This window comes from Borostomias antarcticus (genome assembly GCF_949987555.1).
Source record: "Borostomias antarcticus genome assembly, chromosome: 18".
NCBI classification, from domain to species: domain Eukaryota; kingdom Metazoa; phylum Chordata; class Actinopteri; order Stomiiformes; family Stomiidae; genus Borostomias; species Borostomias antarcticus.
This window is the reverse complement of record NC_140251.1, coordinates 8,657,697-8,676,053: the sequence shown is the minus strand read 5'-3', so window position 1 is coordinate 8,676,053 and position 18,357 is coordinate 8,657,697. Positions and strand designations below refer to the sequence as shown.

The 18,357-nt window shown below is 47.5% G+C and overlaps 1 protein-coding gene across 1 annotated transcript; it reads left to right on the top strand.

Moving 5' to 3' along the window:
* Positions 1 to 1,739: 1,739 nt before the first annotated feature.
* klf13 (Kruppel like factor 13) lies at positions 1,740 to 18,073 on the top strand (the record flags this gene model as incomplete). The annotated part of the gene is made up of 2 exons (XM_084453026.1): positions 1,740 to 2,178; positions 17,760 to 18,073. 2 exons carry the CDS (start codon positions 1,740 to 1,742, stop codon positions 18,071 to 18,073), a joined length of 753 nt encoding a protein of 250 aa, XP_084309152.1.
* Between the last annotated feature and the right edge of the window lie 284 nt (positions 18,074 to 18,357).

Here is an 18,357-nt window from a genome sequence, read left to right as displayed (position 1 = left end):
GACCGGGCTGCCAAAGCACCACATGAAACACAAGAACACTGAGTTCTTGTGGTGAAAGAATATGTAAAGTAATACAGCCAGATGGCCTTCTGAATACCACATTGCCTTGTTCCCACTGAACACCAGGAGCATTCGAGAGTGGTCTTTTGTGCAGGGGGCGGAATAAGAGAGAGTGACCCTCGCAGGAGAACACTGGTCGGATCAGAAAGAGAGTCTGTTTCATACTGTACTTACACGTCAGTTCATGCTGATGCCATTCCAGCCATTTCAATGAGATACTGTAGAACAACAGCACTAGATTATGCTCTTAGCCACTTGTTTTAGAAAGGAGATGCACTTGTGAGTTCTGGCAAGTAGTAGTACATTGGCTTTTCCTACGTTAAATGCAATTATTGTAAGTCGCTTTGGATAAAAGCGTCAACTAAACGACTTTAATGTAATGTAACAAAACAGGTTCAAACATCCACACGTGGCAGGACAGTCTGATTGTTTCATTTGAGCTTATCGTCTGACCGTAGTACCATGCATTGGATGTCACTATTACGACAACTGGCTCTTTGTAATTCCACATAGTTTTGGAACTGTGCTTTTCCTTGCCACACCAGTGTAACTTGTCTCTGCTGGGGGAGGATGGATGTAGACAATGTACGGCTTTGGCTGGGTTCCAGCTGGCTCTAGCAGCGCCCTCACTGCCAACTCAGAAGAGTGCTTTTGAGGCACACAGCTAGTTTACTTGAGGAAAAACAGATCGCAGATGCAACACTGGCTCCTAATGATATTCTCACTGAAATCACTTGTGTATTGCGGTCCTACTTTCACATCCTGTTTGTGTTCCCTCCGCTTACTGTGAATGTTACAAGCAGCTATACTGTAGGTTATACACGGGTGTAGTGGTGACTAAAGAAGTGGGTATACAGTAGCAGAAATGTTACAGTTTTTACATTAGTGGTGTTTAAAGAAGTGGGTATACTGTGGGTCCATGGATAAAGAAGTGGGTGTACTCCATATACCCCGTATACCCTAGGCTACACCACTGGTTATACATAGTTAAAATTGGTCAGCTCATTCTTCTAAAGGATGAGAATGTGATTTGTTATTATTATTATTATTAATAATAATAATAAGGACAATATAATAATTCATGTTTTACAAATCATAGTTTCAGTTAGTTGACAACGGCTTTAAAAGATAATTAGACTACCCTCAAATGTGACAGTATGATTATCCTGTGCAAATTCAGCATTTGAACGATTTTCAGCATCCATGTAGGCCTAGTGAAACTTTTAAGTTATTTGTCTGAAGTTTTGAGGTGAGTTGACCGGTGCATTTAGGGACAAGCGTCATCCAATGAAGAGGCCGCCCCTCTGACGCTACTGAGAAGCGCTACCGGTCGGCACGCCCCCAGCATGGATACGCTCGGCGAGCAGCGCGGCGCGGCACACAGACGCGCACTCTGCTGCCAGCACTACAGCAGACGCGATGGGACCTGCATGCAAGTTTTCACATGTAGTATTCCCGGCAGAATTTCGCTAAAGAGAGAACAGAAATTACCATTTTATTTTAAACGTTTCTCAATGAGGACGCTGGTGTTGTTGAAAAGCCGGTAAGATCACAAAGTGCGTCCTCTGATGAGAGCGACCTCCTCATCAACACCATACAAAGGGAACGCGGAGCAAGTTCTTGTAGGGTAACAGGCTTTTGAATGTCATAGAGAAACTAGGGGCTATTCTGACACGGAAATGGATCACTTTGCAGCAGAGTGCCTTGTTTCAATGTCCAGCCGTGCAATTGTTCATGGTCCTAAAGGGAATAAGGAGATGAAACCAGAAACTGCGACCGCTCCGAGGAACGGAGAGGAGATTAAAGAACCCCTGGTAAAAGACAATTCGTCTCTTTTCGTGGTGGCTAGGATTCTGGCGGATTTCAACCAGCAGACCCCCACCAATTCTGCCGAGCAGGCAAAAATAAAAGAGGAGAGCCTGCCACCGACGAAAGATGATGGAAACTCTGCCACACCTACCACCACCACCGACCCTGCGCTCAAACAAAGAGGCAAACGATTGAGAGGTCGAATTGAGCACGAATCACACCAGAAAAAGCACAAATGCCACTATTCAGGTTGTGAAAAAGTTTATGGCAAATCATCCCACCTCAAAGCCCACCTAAGGACACATACAGGTCAGTCTCGCTGGAACCAAATGTGCGTTGCTTTTAAGAAAATGAATGCACTTTAGACTAGACAGAATCATTGAAAGTAGAAATCTTAAGGCCATATTCCTCTTTCTCATACAATTTCATATGAGTAGACTATTCAAGGCTACATTTATTTTGCTATTCCACTGGGTCAGTATGGGGCATACGTTAAGGGTTAATTTACTTTTTAGACTGATAAAATGTGACAACCTGATGAATTTAGATGTTTCCCAAAAGTTGGGCACGACTTTGCAAAACGCTCCTATAATTTGATATGGGGGAGGGAATCACAATGCTGCCACGCCCACTCAAGGCATAGAGTCTTTGTCGGAACTACACGGTCCTTTCGCACCGTAACCAGCTCTTCCAGGGCGTAGGACTGCAGGGCAAATGCAGAAGAAAATGACTGTCGTCTTTCTTTTTCTTTGCGCACGTACATTTTAGAGACGTTAAACGTGTAAATCATCAAGGTAGGCTACATTGGGTTCGTGTGGCCGCAGGCAAAGGTTAGGCTAAGTTGCAATGACGCAAACGGTAATAAACTATTCAAGTATTGGTGCCTAAAGTAACGTGACATAGGCCTACATCGGCATGCAATGCATTCTTGAATCGGACAAGTTGTTGTAGTACCGTCACGTTGCATCGTCTGAAAGTACGGAAATCCACGCACCATATGCGGTATTTGCTCTCTTGAAGCGTTGCTCCTCATACATTGAGAACAATTGTACCATTAACGCACAAAATTGGGGGTTGATAATAGTTGTGCAGTCGCCTATGTGATTGAAAGTCTTTGTTGTGATGTGCCACACCCCCGCTAGACAGACTGCCAGCTGATCTGGCCAGCAACAGACTCGGCTAGCAGAGCTCAGACGTGCTCAGAGAGAGCCTATGGTAGCCTAATAGCTCTCCTTGTTATGGGCCTACAACTGAGAATGCACTGCGTTTAAATCCACAGCATTTTCACTAACCACTCCAGTTCCAAAACAGTGACTTGGTACAGCCTCCGTACACACAGTTCCATGCCCAGCCAGATGCCTTCTGTGTCCACCCCACGTTCTGCTGTGATATACAGATGTCAGGAGGACCACTCTGGAAGAGTTAAATGGGCTACTGTCTGTAATGCATTATTCTAGCATTTTTCAACAGATAATAATACTATAATTTGGAAAGGTTTTGGAACTCCATAAATATACACATTCAAAATGTGTGTGTGTGCGTGTGTGTTATGACTCCTCTGAGGACACGCCCATGGACATTGAGGGAATAACTCACTCGTGTCTATCCATGTGAGTGCGATATGAAGTATCAGATATTAATTACCACTCAGAGCCTAGTATTCTGTGAGCAAACTCAAAATTACTTCTGTATCAGTGACATCATCTGTTTTCTTCATTGTTACTTCATTGCGGTTAGCTCCAGTGTTGGCGCTGTCCTGTCAGACACTCACAGCCTTTGTGTCTGAGAGTCACAATGTGTCTCCATGAAAGCCTTCTGCAAATTTGTAATTCACACTTTCACACTGATATGGTAGAATATGACTCTAAACAGTGAAAGTGTTCTTTCAAGTAGGTTAAAGACGTTTTTTTCTGATGTAGATGTAGATAACCTTTTTGTGTTTTATTCATTGAGTCTCCTTTAGAAATGTATTGAACTCTTCGAGCCGCTCCATCGTGAAAGTAATTGTATGGGTTTTATTGCTCATTTCTAAGCTATGCCCTTGTCTTTCTTATTGGTCTTTTCTCTCATTCCCGACTTCCTATTGGGGCATGCTGCAATCCCTGGCTTGCAATTGGTTTGTCTCTCAGATGAATAATGACTGTCCCCGCTCATTTGTTTGGGTAATCAGAGAATGTGGGTCATCTGAGTTCAGCAGCCTTGCCTCAGTCAGCCTGCAGTGTCCCGGAGTGCCGTTGCCCAACACTCAGCGCATTTCCTTTCAGCCACGACTAGCTGAGCACAGAGATAACGGATCCCCCCTCCCCTTTCCAGCAAAACACCATCCTCTTACTGGCGAGGAAGCACAGCGTCTCAGACAGGAACAGTGTAACAGAGAGCAGGAGTCCTTATTTGACTTCTGCAACGCCCCCAACTGCCTCTGTCTTTTAACCCCTGCTGTATATCATGGCACAGGAACTGGGAACTGAGCTGCATTTCAGTCGTTTTGGCACAACGTCAGCTCAATCCACTGCTGTTCTTGTATCAGTTCAAGACGTTTTGACCCCGAAACAAAGGGGAGAGTCTTTATCATGTGTTTTGACTTCCATCCTGAACACGTCAAGCAGTGTGTCGAGACCACACCTCTTCATGGAAGTGTTTTTTTTCCATGTATTGCAGTTACTGGAACTTGTTTGGATTCAGTCAATCTGCTGTAATTTTGACCTGATTGTGTCTTTCTATTCACTTTGCCTCACTGTTAATCACATTTGGACATGTGGTTACACGAGGCATCTCTGTATTTACTCTCTGAATTGGTGTCTTTTCCACCGTCGATAAACTCCTCATTGCAGAAGTCAACTAGCGTTCTCATTAGGCCCACTAATCTGTGTGACTGGTCGTCCCGTGATTTCCTCACCGTGACATATACCTCTGCAAGTTAGTTTAATGGTGATGTTAGCTCAGAGGTTCGGGCTAATCTCTATATGCCCAAAATCTAAACTGTTCACTGTACTAGGCTACTCTATGGTGGGATCTGTCGAGTTATAAAGATGCCATCCATGTAACTAACCAGTGATTTTCTGGGAACATAAAAGGGATCATGTGGTAGGCGTGTGATGAGGAGATGGGGCGCTCGATAAAAAGCCAGTCTCCGTTGGAATTATGGGGTTAGTCTCTGTGGTTTTTGTAGTCTGCTAGGGGCCGTGTTAGGTGGAGCATTAGGATAGCAGATGAGGGGATACATGCAGAATACAAATAGCTCATTCTAGTGTGTGTGTGTGTCTGTCTGTGTGTGTGTGTCTGTCTGTGTGTGTGTGTGTGGTGTTCCAGGGCTGTGTGTGTGTGTGTGCGCGTGTGTGTGTGGAGTTCCGGGGCTGTGTGTGTGTGTGTGTGTGTGTGTGTGTGTGTGGAGTTCCAGGGCTGTGGAACTGCAGCAGGTTTGGGGAGGGGGGCAAGGTCACCAGACAGCTTTGTCTGATCTCCTGTGATGGAAAGGAGGGGTTTCCCTCCCACATCCATGTGCTATTCTATGGAAAATGGGACCATATTGGGAGAAAAAGCAACCTTCGCTTCGTAGTCTACATGCCAAAAATAGTAATGGCACAATGTTGTTGAGAGGCCTTGAAAATGCAGTACTACTGGTAGAAAGTAATTTTCAAGCCCTCTTGTCATGAACCAAATGCCCATTCGAATGATGTGATGCGACCGAACCTACTGTATCCTAGCGTGAAGTGTCACATGGAACACTGGCTCCTCAGTAGATCCAAGCACATTGTACTTCCAAATTTTGCAATGTTTTAACTGATACACCACTTCTGGGAGATGTCACAAGTAAGTGAGTGTGTCAGCTGGGAATAAAAGTGTTTTTACAGCATGTCATTTTTGAAACTGCCCAATGAAATATGTATTCCTGAGCTGTAGGCATGCTGGCTGCTGATTTGTGGTATCTGAATTTACAGGAGGCTTGCATATCATTCTTCATACCTATCAAATAGGTTTATGCTATTGTAACAATGTAGCATCATTTAACACCGGATCATAATTGGATACTGTAGCTGTACTGGCTCAGTTGGAACCTCTTCACTCTGGTCATGTAATGTAAACTGCCTTCTCAAGACAGGGAGACGGCCCCTGAGCAGCTCATTACAAGTCATGTCCTCTTTAGAAAGAACAGCATGAGCCTTCTGTGCCCCCCCCCCCACACACACACACACACACTGCTGGGCCTCACAAAGGGCCATCCTGTCAGTGCACATAAACTCCCCAAATCAGCAGGGACAATTTGCCGCAGAGACAAAGGGTCTAATAACGTACAATATTTCACAGCCGGTTTGCCTTTTTGTCCGTGTCTGATCCTTTTGTGCTTGGACGGCGGGCGGGGGTACCTCTGGTATTGTGTCATCGTCATTAGAGGCCCCTGTAAATCCTTAAACTGACTACCACCTGGCAGCACACTGCCCATTCACAGCGCCATCGCCATTTCAAATAGCCTCAATTATAAATGCATACTTGCTATTTGAGGAAGGACACAGCCTCTTTTTAATGACACTTTTTTTTACCACATGAAATTATCCCAAATTCCAGACGGAAAATGAAGTAGAAATGGTTGACAGCAGCACACGCAGACCTTCCAGAGGGTTTATTCTGGGGTGGTTACACAGCACGCAGTGTGCCTGGCCCGTGCCGGGGCTGTTCCCGCTCTGCCTCCGCCCCGACCTTGGCTCCAGGACCGGCTGGTTCCGTCCCCGCTGGGACAGGAGGTCAGGGTGTCCACCCCTCCGCCACGCCAGGATTACCGCTCTTCCTATGCGCCAAACACACCACCAGAGACATGATACAGCCTAGTCTGACATGAGAGGGTTTGTCATGGCTCCATTCTGTCTGGTAATAATGGCATGGAATCTACCGATGGCCAAGTGACAACCTCAGATTTTTTACATCATGTCATCATTAATCTCAACAATCAGATAAAGCATAATCTATCCAGAGCCTAGCAGCAATACAACATCTAGATTAGACTGTACTGTGCTGTTACATTTCACAATTGGCGGAGTGTATTTTTTTTGTTTTTGTTTTACATAATACTTTTTAATAAAGGCCAATACAGTGTTTTTCTTTCGTATTTGCTGTGCTATCCTTTGGATTATTGTCAGTTGTAAATGCATAGATCGATAATATTCTATTCTTCTCAAGTGCACTGATGTAAAAATCTGGCCAGCCCCATTAAACTCATGCGTATCTCTAGATGTGTCTAATGGAAACAAGGTCTTAGTGCAGTCTACTGTACTTTATCCCTGGGATAATAGAACCAGCCTGGTTGTGCTAAGGGGGGCTGGTCTAATCCTCAGGGTTGGTCCCATGGCTGTTCTCCCTCCAGTCCCTGGCCTCTGACGGGTTTACAATCCTCCAGCACAGATAGCTCTCCTCCTTCAAAGTGACTGAAACTTGGTTCGAAATAGTAAAACAGCATATATGATATCAAAGTTTAGTGTCTCATTAAGCATCCACAATAATCTGTGAAAATAAACATTCAGAGATATTCGAAAACCTAGTTCAAAATGATGTCGCTATGGGATGAGAAGGCTACCGTAGATGGCATTCATTCATACTGTGGACACTGAGGTCTTTCTCAGGCTGCCTGCGAGGTCGCTGCTCTGTTTCCAATGGACCCCCGAGCTCATGTATTCTATAGTTAGCTCTGGAGGAGCGTTATACAAGCCACTCTTGTCTGTTTTCCCCCCTGGCCCCACCCTCTGCTCCAAAGCCTACTGTAATGCTCAGAATCACGCACACACACACACACGCGCACAGTCTGAGGTGCAGTGTGTTCTACACACACAGGCTGAGGTGTAGTGTGTTCTACACACACAGGCTGAGGTGTAGTGTGTTCTACACACACAGGCTGAGGTATAGTGTGTTCTACACACACAGGCTGAGGTATAGTGTGTTCTACACACACAGGCTGAGGTGTAGTGTGTTCTACACACACAGGCTGAGGTGTAGTGTGTTCTACACACACAGGCTGAGGTGTAGTGTGTTCTACACACACAGGCTGAGGTGCAGTGTGTTCTACACACACAGGCTGAGGTATAGTGTGTTCTACACACACAGGCTGAGGTATAGTGTGTTCTACACACATAGGCTGAGGTGTAGTGTGTTCTACACACACAGGCTGAGGTGCAGTGTGTTCTACACACACAGGCTGAGGTATAGTGTGTTCTACACACACAGGCTGAGGTGTAGTGTGTTCTACACACACAGGCTGAGGTATAGTGTGTTCTACACACACAGGCTGAGGTGTAGTGTGTTCTACACACACAGGCTGAGGTGTAGTGTGTTCTGAGGTCCAGACCAGACCCAGGCCAAGGTGTCGATTACCCTGCACAGGAAGAGAGGGATCTAGCCCTGCCTACGCCCCGGCATACCTCGCCACCCTGCTACGCCGTCGCCTGTGGCCATCTCTCTCACGCGATGGGGGGTGGGGTGCGTAGCGCCGCAGCGGCAGCAGAGTGGGGGCGGGGCGGCCGGCGCCAGGATGTACAGTGGAGCACAGTGCTGCTGTCAGCCCCCCCCCCCCCCCCCCCCCCCCCGTTGACGAAGGTCATTCACTCAGCCGCATCTTCGGCGGGGCAATCTGATTCCCGATCCGCCTTCCGAACGCTGACCTCTGGCCGCATGCAGGAGAGGGAACCTGTGACGGTCGCGTGCAGGGAGAGGGGGAGGGGGGAGAGATGGTTATCTGAAGCCACCGGTGTGTGTCTGTGGAGTTGGAACGGCGGAGCATGGCTTGAATTAGAGAGGGCGGGCGGGCGAGCGGATGAAGGAGGGCGTGAAGCTCGTGGCAGATGTGGGGCTCCGGTCTCTCTGGCTTGGGGGCTGTTTACATTCCCCCGTGGTGTGTGTGTGTGTGCTCCCGCCCCTGCTCTCGGCGATCCAATCACGCCGCGGCAGATCTCGGTCGCACGTGCGCAATGGGGTGTGGTCCAGAGAGAGAGAGATGGAGAGAGAGAGATGGAGAAGAGCAGTCGGGATAGGACAAGGCCCTAGGGGGGGAGGGGGCCACTCTACTCGAGTCGAGAGCGGCTGCTGACATGGTATGCGATAGCGAGCACCGCCACGGAGAGTGCCGAAGTACAGTATCTCATCTTTATGTAGACGCAGGGCTTGCGATTACACAGTCTGGTAGAGCTGTGTGGCGTGTTTGTCTGATATCGGACAAGAGGGGGAGATCTGTTTCGCGTGAGCCTGGTGACTGTCAGAAGCCCATCAGCTGACTGAGCTGGCGGCAAGCTCCTCCTCCTGCCTCCTCCATGAACATGAGTCACGAACGAGCAGGATATCTCCACCCCCACCTGGCCGTGCCAGCGCCACTGCAGACATAAACACCCCTCTAATGGCTACAGCTGTCTCCGTGTCCTTAGCTTAACCGGGGTTAAAAAGATAAGCTGACCGGCCCCTTGGCTCCGCAAGGCTGTGGGCTGTCAGGGGGGGGTGGGAGCCACTCTGCCTAATTGAGGTGGTAGTGATGCGCTGAGCGGTCGATGCAGCCCGGCCGGTCCCACACCCCAGAGGTACAGCCAGAGAGGGTGTAGTAATGTATGTTGGAGGCAGCCCTCATACGGTCAACCCCCCCCCGACCCCCGCCCCCCACTGTGTGTGGATGTCAGCAGTCTTCAGAGGCGCAGAGAGCCGGGGTGGGATGGGGGTTGGGGGGTTACGGTTAATGCGCACGGCCGTCTTGACTGGAATGCATTACTGCACGAGGGGCTCTCCCCCTGAGTGAGGCCGCCTCCGGTCATCCTGTCGGGCCGGTGGGGCCGGATTTAACGGTTCCCCGGACGTGGCGGTTCCCCGGACGTGACGGTTCCCCGGACGTGGCGGTTCCGCAGCGGAGGCAGGCCCTCTTTCTACGACGACAACGCATGACAGAGAGGCCCCCCTCTTATTCGGAACCGCTCTCTTGACGTGCCTCAACCGGTCTTGGTGACTAACACCTGACCCACCTGTGGCTCTTTGTTGCTCCTCCGGAGGTGCCGGATTCGTTTGTGCCTTCGTGTCAGACTCGAATCGAGCTGTGATTGGCTGTTTGGATGTGGTGTTTCTCCCCAGTGCTGTGGCTCCTCCCCCCACAGAGCCAGTCTCTCATACTCACATGAGCGTCTGCACGCATACTTGCTTTCAACTCTATGATATATTTCAAAGCAAACAGCAGGCGGTTTTTTCCTAGCTTAGACCACACAGACTCTCTCAAGCCCCTTTGTGTTATTTCAAGAGGGGGTTGTATGTTTGTGAACAGTACAGTTGTGTATACTGTTTTTTGAACAATGATTAAAAGGATAGCTGTGAGCCTAAACGTATATTTACCGTGCGGCACACACACACACACACACACACACACACACACACATGTGTTCGTGTTTATGTCCCCTTAGCATGCAACACAGACTCAGAAGGGAGGGGTCGCAGCCCTGCGCAGACCGGTGAGAGCTTAACCCCGTCCTATCCCATGCTGCCAAGTGTGTTTGGCTAGTGGTGATGTCATGGAGGAAACCCTGGTCCTGCAGCAGTGGGCGTGTCTGTCGTTTTATTATAGCCCTCCCTTGCGCGGAGCCCTGTGGCCGGTCGGCTGACTGTGCCTGGTTGAATGCTGGCTGGCGTTGGGCCACAGCCTGCCGTAAACGCACACCGTGAATTATAGCCCTCTGGCGAGCTTGACCGCGGCAGTTTGCGGTGCTCCTCTGCTCTCGTGTTTCCCCCGGCTCGTCCCTGATTGGCCCTGAGCTGCGGGAGCTCCGACCCTGATGAGCTGTGATGTATGACTCAGAGCATCCAGCCTGACCCTCCCTCTTTAATTGGTATATAGGGTTTTCACAGCCCGTCATCAGTCAGCCATGTTGGAGGTTTTAAGCTACTGAATGTAGATAGCCAGCTAGATAGATAGGTCTGTCTCTCTGTCCTCTATAATAGCGAAAACGTCCTCGTGTTCCTCCAGGACCTGGCTCAAAGTGTTACTTTGAGATGTGTTCAATCGCTCCAGCGTTTGATCGAGTCTGCCTGGGGAGACAGACAGGCGGGATTTGCATCATTTGGGAGGTGCCAGACAAGAACAGTCGTACAAAGAAAAGGAAATGGAAGTATCCTTTCACCCAGGTCAGGCTATACTGCGTGGACTGACATGGCTAGTGAAATGTCTTCAGGCTATCTATCCGCTCATATATGGTGGGTAGTTTCTTCTGAGACTTTCAGAGACGCTGCCTCTGGTAGTATCGTCCTGTTGGGAGGGGCCGAACAAAGTTGCCTGGAGCCTCAACAGTACTGTCCTCTGCATGCATTTGCACAGCCCCTCTCAGCACACTGCGCTATTTACACTGCTCTACCACTTACTGCACTGCGAAATGTGTATGTGTGGGGGTGGGTGTGTGGGGGTGGGTGGGTGTATGTGAGAGAGAAAGAGCGAGAGAGAGGGAGGGAAGGAAGGAAGGAAAAGTGAAAGAGTCTATGAGTGGCCTATGACTGAGGAGACGACAGTGATTTTATCTGCTCTGGTCTGAGGTGCCGGTAACTGTTGCTGGAACAGTTTTGATTCGTTAGCCGTCTGGAACTACCACTGCTTTGATCTCCCTCCCTCAGACAGTCCCGGCCCCGTCCAAACGCAACTGTCGGTTATTCAAACACCCATGAGAGGAAGTCTGAGAAACAAACAGAGATGAGCAGTTTACTGTATTTACTGACCCAGTGGCCCCAAAGAGAACAGTTATATAACAAGCCTACCTGTGACATAATCACATGCCTTGGAGGAGAGACACCAGTGCTTAGTGGAGGTGCAGTGTGCGTGCGTGATCTAACTCAACTGCTCGGGTAACTGGGTCACTGTTTTCGTTAGAGGAAAGCTTCCCTGGTTACACCCCTGTCCCCCTCACTCTCCCCCGCTTTGAGAGCGGCAGGCCACACGTTGTTGTTCCCCTGGCCTGCCAATCAGCACACAAGGACCAGCCAATCAGCAGGTCCCACAGCTATCACAGTCGCCATGGCCCCTCTGCCCCTGGACCACGCTCTGACTGGTCAGCGAGGAGAGAGGGCTGGGGGGAATGGCTGAAGGGATTCGCTGGTTTATAGAGACGTAGAGTGTTGATCGAACGCTTAAAAGAGTATAAAAGAGTGTGTGATACCGTCCCACCATTGAGCGGTGGCCTCTTCCATGGTCTCCCCTGAAGAACAAAGCGTTCTTCCCAGAATACTCCCTGCTATTGCCAGAAATGTGTTGGGAGTGTGTCTCTCCTACTGAGCCCAAGCAGTGTATTATAAAAAAATCTGTGCCAACTGATAATGGGGCATTGCATGTCTTTACATAAGTAAGTGTTAGAGCTGCCATTTAATCAAGCGGTTTGGAAAACAACAACCTTTTTTTGCTTTGTGAATCATTCATTCATTCATTTGCGATTCATTTAGATATATGGCAACAGGTTTTGACCTAGTTGTTTTTAAATAAAGCACAAGAAGCTGAGATGGACTGTGTGTATGTGTGTGTGTGTCCTACGCATTACTTAAATCCAGTCAGTTCCCGGTGGATTTGTGTCCGGGCCACCGGATGCTTCCACCATCGCTACTGTACATTGCTGTACTAGATCACCAGAGAGCGAGTAGCGAGTAGCTCAGTGAAATATTGATGCCCGTGGATCAGTTCCACTGGTTGTTGTAGCAGCCTGCAGAGCCCAGCTCTCTATTTCAGCCCATAACTCACCTAGCGGTGCTCTGTAGTGCCACAGACGACTTCTCTTGTTAATAAGATACCAAATCAGAGCTCCCGCTATAAGTCTGCAGAGTGTTGGGGGGGGGGGCACCGCAAAAAAGCCGGTTGAGTCTAATTTTACCCTGTTTCTTTAGGAAGTATAAGCTAATCTTAGATTTTGTATATTTTTTGTTTATGCTCAGGGGAGGTTGGATCCAGGATGTTTCAACAGGGTCAAACAAGCATGACCTCTGTGTTTTTTCTATGTGTATTGTATGTGTGTGAGAAAGAGCTTGAGGAGGTGAGTTTCTGTGTTTGTATTTGTTCTGCTAGGAGAATGGGGACAGCGCAGGAGGATGTGTGTTTGGTGCGTAAGTGTTATATTCATATTCGAGAGTAGGTGTCTTTGCTAGCATGTGTGAGCTTTGCTTACGTGTGTGTGCGTGCCTGTGTGTACCGTACATGTGTGTGCATGTGAGTGTGTGTGCATGCGCGTGTGTGTGTGCAGCTGCGTGCAAGCAGACAGCCCTGGGAGCGGGGACGAGAGGCCTGGCGGGGCGGGGCTGAGACAGACTGGAGCTGAGGTGAGACGACTGGGACTGAGGCTGAGTCCAGGACGCAGACCGGGGATGTCTAGACTTGCCCCGTCGGCAGCCTGCCTGCTCTGGTAGCAGGGCAGCCGCGGGGGGAAGGGACCCTAGCAGAGAGAGAGAGCACCGAGTTCTACAGTACATCTTGTTTATGTGGCATTGGCATCAGGTACTATATGAGTGTGTTTGATGTTGCACAGCCATGTTTCCATTGAAGCCCACAGGGAAACCACAAAACAATGGCAGCAATTGGCACGACTGTGCGCCCACATCTGTCATGGTAGCTATAAACATCTCTCCTTTTCGCAGCCTTTTCTTCTTTTTTTTTTCACTTCTTTGACATCCTCTGTTCTTAGACTAGCAGATAATGACTGATCCTGTTCCTTTTTAAAGGAACCCAGCGTGAAAAGAGTACATCCTGCCCTGCCCCCTTGGTATACTACGAGGTCACCGTGGAGCGAACGCTGCTTTAAAGGCCTGATAAAATTAGAACTCTGGGTGTTGCTATTGTCAGGCAGAAAATCACAGAGACGGAACTAAACGCGGTACTGTATTAGCCATACCGGCCGCTGAACAGAGGAGACTGGATTTAGGCTCCATCCACAGTGTTTCCACATGAAAATCAGAGGAAACCACACCAGGATAGGTTAGTAGGCCTACCATCTGGCTTTGGGTAGATTTGTTTCAATGCCTAGTTTTATTGCTGGTGGAGGGGGGAAGGGTATAATTTCCTATGCATAGTCACAGATAGTTACATGTTGGAACATGGGCAGGGAAGCCATTTTGAAGACCATTGGCATCTGGAGCTTACCTAACTAAATCGTGCACCTGGCTCCCAGGCGCAAGGCCTGGGCTGGGGGTGCTGCTTCAGGTCCTGGGGTTCAGTCAGTCAGTCAGTGGATGTCAGTTTGTCTTTTTATTAACATGGCATTCACATTTATCTAGTGTTGACGTGCGGCAGGTTACCTCAGACAGGCTCTCTTTCATTTGACTACATCCACTACCAAACACTGCGCTCAACTAGAGACTGAAGACATTTGTCCAGGTTTCGTTGCTAAAAGTGGGTGGAAACAATTTGAGACCAATCCAATGTCTTTAGCGCGGTAAGGTGGGTCCTTCACCCTATTGGAGATGAAGGCAGTGTGATTGGTAGGGTTGGTTTTCAGTGCTGTTCTAGCAATAGTTTTCAATAATTGAGATGTCTACAGACATTTGGAGGCAGATATCTCAAAAGTCTGGCATCGCAAGACAACCAGAACTGTGACTTTTTATGTCCTCGGAAAGAAAAGACAAGGTCCAGTCTTCATGTTGGCAGCAAAGTGTTTTAGGTTGACAAGAAATCTTCAACCAAGACATTGAAAACAGATATCACAGAGATAACAATGGACCCGGTAACGGCCTGTTTCTTAGAGGATTTATACTGAAGAGTGTTGTGTAGACTCTAAGAACACGATGACCTGTTGATACCCTTCTGGCAGGTTTGAATCAAAGACACAGAGACACGTAGGGTGGGGGAACTGGAAAAAGCTCATTCTTGTTCAGCAGGGCTAGTTAGTCTCTGGTAATTACCGTTAGCAACGTCTAGCACTAGCAGTATGCATGACTTAACAATTCCTGAACACCCTCCTTTGGAAACTGCTCTTTCTGTTGTATAAGCAGTCATTTCAAATTGACAGCATGGCATTTTAACACCAGTCTGGTAATCCATGGGAAAACATATCTGACTGGTCTTGTTTGGCCCGCATAGACTAGAGAAGTACAGTATGTTCCTCAACACTCTGCTCCACGAGTCGAGCATGTTAGTTTAGTCTTATGAATGACTCCATATTCTGTGTGTGAAGGGATAGGCTAAAGCCATGTTGCTATCTTTCTGTAACAGTAACAGTGTTGGGTAAATAGACAGACAGACAGACAGACAGACAGACAGACAGACAGACAGACAGACAGACAGATAGATAGATAGATAGATAGATACTTTAATAATCCCTGTGGGGGAAAATTCTGTGTTTCAGCAGTGGAAAGGTACAGCAGCTGTGGGGGGAAAAGTACAGCAGAATAAGGAATATACTGTACATAGCGAATATACATAATCGATTAAATTGAATTACAAGAAATATATATACATATATATACATACAGTATGCATAAATATCTTATATACTTAAATATGTACATACATACAGTTTGTATAAATATGTATAATAACACTCAACTAGAAAGGGTGCTCAGAGAGCACAGTTGTTCGTGTAATCGAGTTGAAATGGTTAAACTCACTCCTCAGTATAAATATAGTACACTTGCACCATTGACGAGTTAGCTTTTTGGTGGTGTAACTGATAGTGTTTTTTATTAGAGGTGGTCATGTATGAACACAATTGAACATACTTGTGTACTTGTGTAATTGTTAGCCATTACAGACAATAACAGAAGACATAAGTAACAAAACTATATACAGAAATTAAGTCCAGTGTTCATTCCTCTGGGGTGTAAAAAGGACGGCACTAATCCTGTGTCCATGCCTCTGGGAGGGGTAGAGGGGCACTAGTTCAGTGTCCATGTCTCGGGTTCTAAGTTGGCTTATGCTACATCCCTCCATTGAGTTTCGTGAAAATCATTCTGGTAGTTTTTGTATAATCCTGCTGTGACGGATAATAGTTTTTTTTTCTGTTTGCTTCAACACTCAAATTAAAAAAAACACATAGTAAGTGAAACCTGACACTCAAGGGGCAAAACCTCAGCCCAGATGTTCAGGTAGCTTATGATTTATATGTAGGCTAATACCACAGGATCCAGGCTAAGAAAATGCAACTTTTCCTAATACAGTGTTTATCTTGTTTTTCATGAATCAGATATGCTTTTGTTTTACATGCATAGAAACATAAGACCATATTGGGCGTGAACAGCAACAACAAAAAAAGACATAAAGGGAAGGAAGCAGATCTAAGTATGGTAAATGTTGTTTTCTTTTAATTTGTGTATCCGGCAGCCCAGTGATCCTGATCCGCACCAAAATGTAATGTGTTCTAACTTAGCCCATGCTACATCCCTCCATTGAGTTTTGTGAAAATCGCTCTGGTAGTTTTTGTGTAATCCTGCTATGTGACGAACGAACGAACGAACGAACGAACAAACAAAATAACACACATGACTGAAAATATACCCTCCGCCAGGGGTCGCTGAGCGGAGCCAAATATACATACATACATGCACACATCCACAACACTCAGAAATACACAGGAGCGCTCAGGCACTGGTATAGAGTCTGGCCACTGGCTCAAAAGCGCACCTGAACTGTTGTGTTTTGCACCTAAGTGGGATGAGCTAGTCTCACATAACCAGACCTATCTCCACACTTCATTTACGATGTGCTAGCGCTGGAGAAAGGTCTGCCTGGACTCATCACCGTTCGGGGATAGGAAAAAACACTATTTCTTTAAAGGTGTCCTATTATGCTAATTTTCAACAATTTAATATAAGTCTTTGGGGTCCCAAAACATGTCTTTGAGTATTTTTGCTGAAAATACCACTCAGAATAAGCGGTGCTATAGCCTACTACCTCAAACTAAACTGACTAAACATGATAGCGTTAGTGCCCATGTTATTATCTCCACGGTTGCATGCTGTTACCTCTAGCTACATTCGCTAGCTAGACACCATCAGGCTATATGACACCATTCGACTACAAACAATAAAAGCTAGATTCTGTAGGCTGAGGGGAATCCAAGGATGTCTACTTCTTAACATTTGATCACATTTAATGACCGCTCAATGAACTAGAAGTCTACCAATTTCATTCCACTAACGTTACTCTAGCATATGATGAGACAGGCATCTGGGTTAAGGCAAAAGGGGAGTTTGCTTGTGTTAGCTAGCTAGCCTTAGTACTGCAAACAAACGCACATCATAATTACTTAGTTTCTGCATAATTTCCACGGAGAGTTGGTATTGCTTGATCATTCAGAAAGAGTTTATTTGAAAATCCTACATTGTACTGACCCAGGTTGGAAAAGCAATCGGTCAAAAAAATGTCTAGCACACACTGCCAATGTTTTGCCAATTTCAGCAGGAATGTTGCCATCAATTTTTTTTTTATCCACTCGGCTCTGCTGTCCTTTGAGCTTGGGAGACAATCTGTGCTGCTTGCTTAGTACATCCAAGAACAGAGCATTTTCCATGCGAAGATATAGCTAGCGGGTCCCCGACTGTGACGTTAAGTGACACGGGAGATTTGAACGGCTTGCAGGGACTGACTTGATTTCTAATGTTTTCATTTCGGCAGACCACAACAAAATGACTTGATTGTTTCACGTCATACTTTGTGTGTTAGTAGGCCCATCAGAGACTCAAATGTACATGCAAAAACGATGAAAAAGTTAGTTTTTCAAACGTGGACCCCTTTAAACCAATCGTCTTGGGTGGAACGGTTGCTAGGTTGTTGTTGTTTCACATTGTTTGGATTTAATCTGATTGGGCGGGGAACAGATTCTGCCGCCACTGATTAGGCAGTAAAAAACTAATGACAAGGCTTATCCTCAATACCTCCACGTGGTGAGTCAGACTAAATGCTGACAACTGTCTCCTTTCTGTTGCAGGAGAGCGTCCGTTCCCATGCACCTGGCCCGACTGCAGCAAGAAGTTTGCCCGTTCGGATGAGTTGGCGCGCCACTACCGCACCCACACCGGCGAGAAGAAGTTTGGCTGCCCGCTCTGCGAGAAGCGCTTCATGCGCAGCGACCACCTGATGAAGCACGCTCGCCGCCACGCCGACTTCCAGCCCGGCATGCTGAAGAGGGCCCACGGAGCGGGGGGCGGAGCCACGCGCCCCGGCTCCCTCAGCGACTACAGCCGCTCCGACGCTTCCAGCCCCACCCTTAGCCCCGCCCTCAGCCCCGCCAACTCGCCTTAAATCCGGACGCACTTTCACGACTACGCCCCCCGAGGCTTGTCTTCTAATCATAACACTCGTGTTGCACAGTTGTTAGCAGCCCTTTCCTTTGCTGACCCCACGCTTGCTGTGGTGTACCATACTGTACATAACCGCGCTTGCTGTGGTGTACCATACTGTACATAACTGCCTATTGTCGTGCAATTTCCTGTGTGATCCTAAAAGAAGGTAAATGCCTTTCCCAGATGGTAATATTCACATCCCGTACCATGTGTCTGTATTTTCTAGCTACTGTCCGTGGCTAG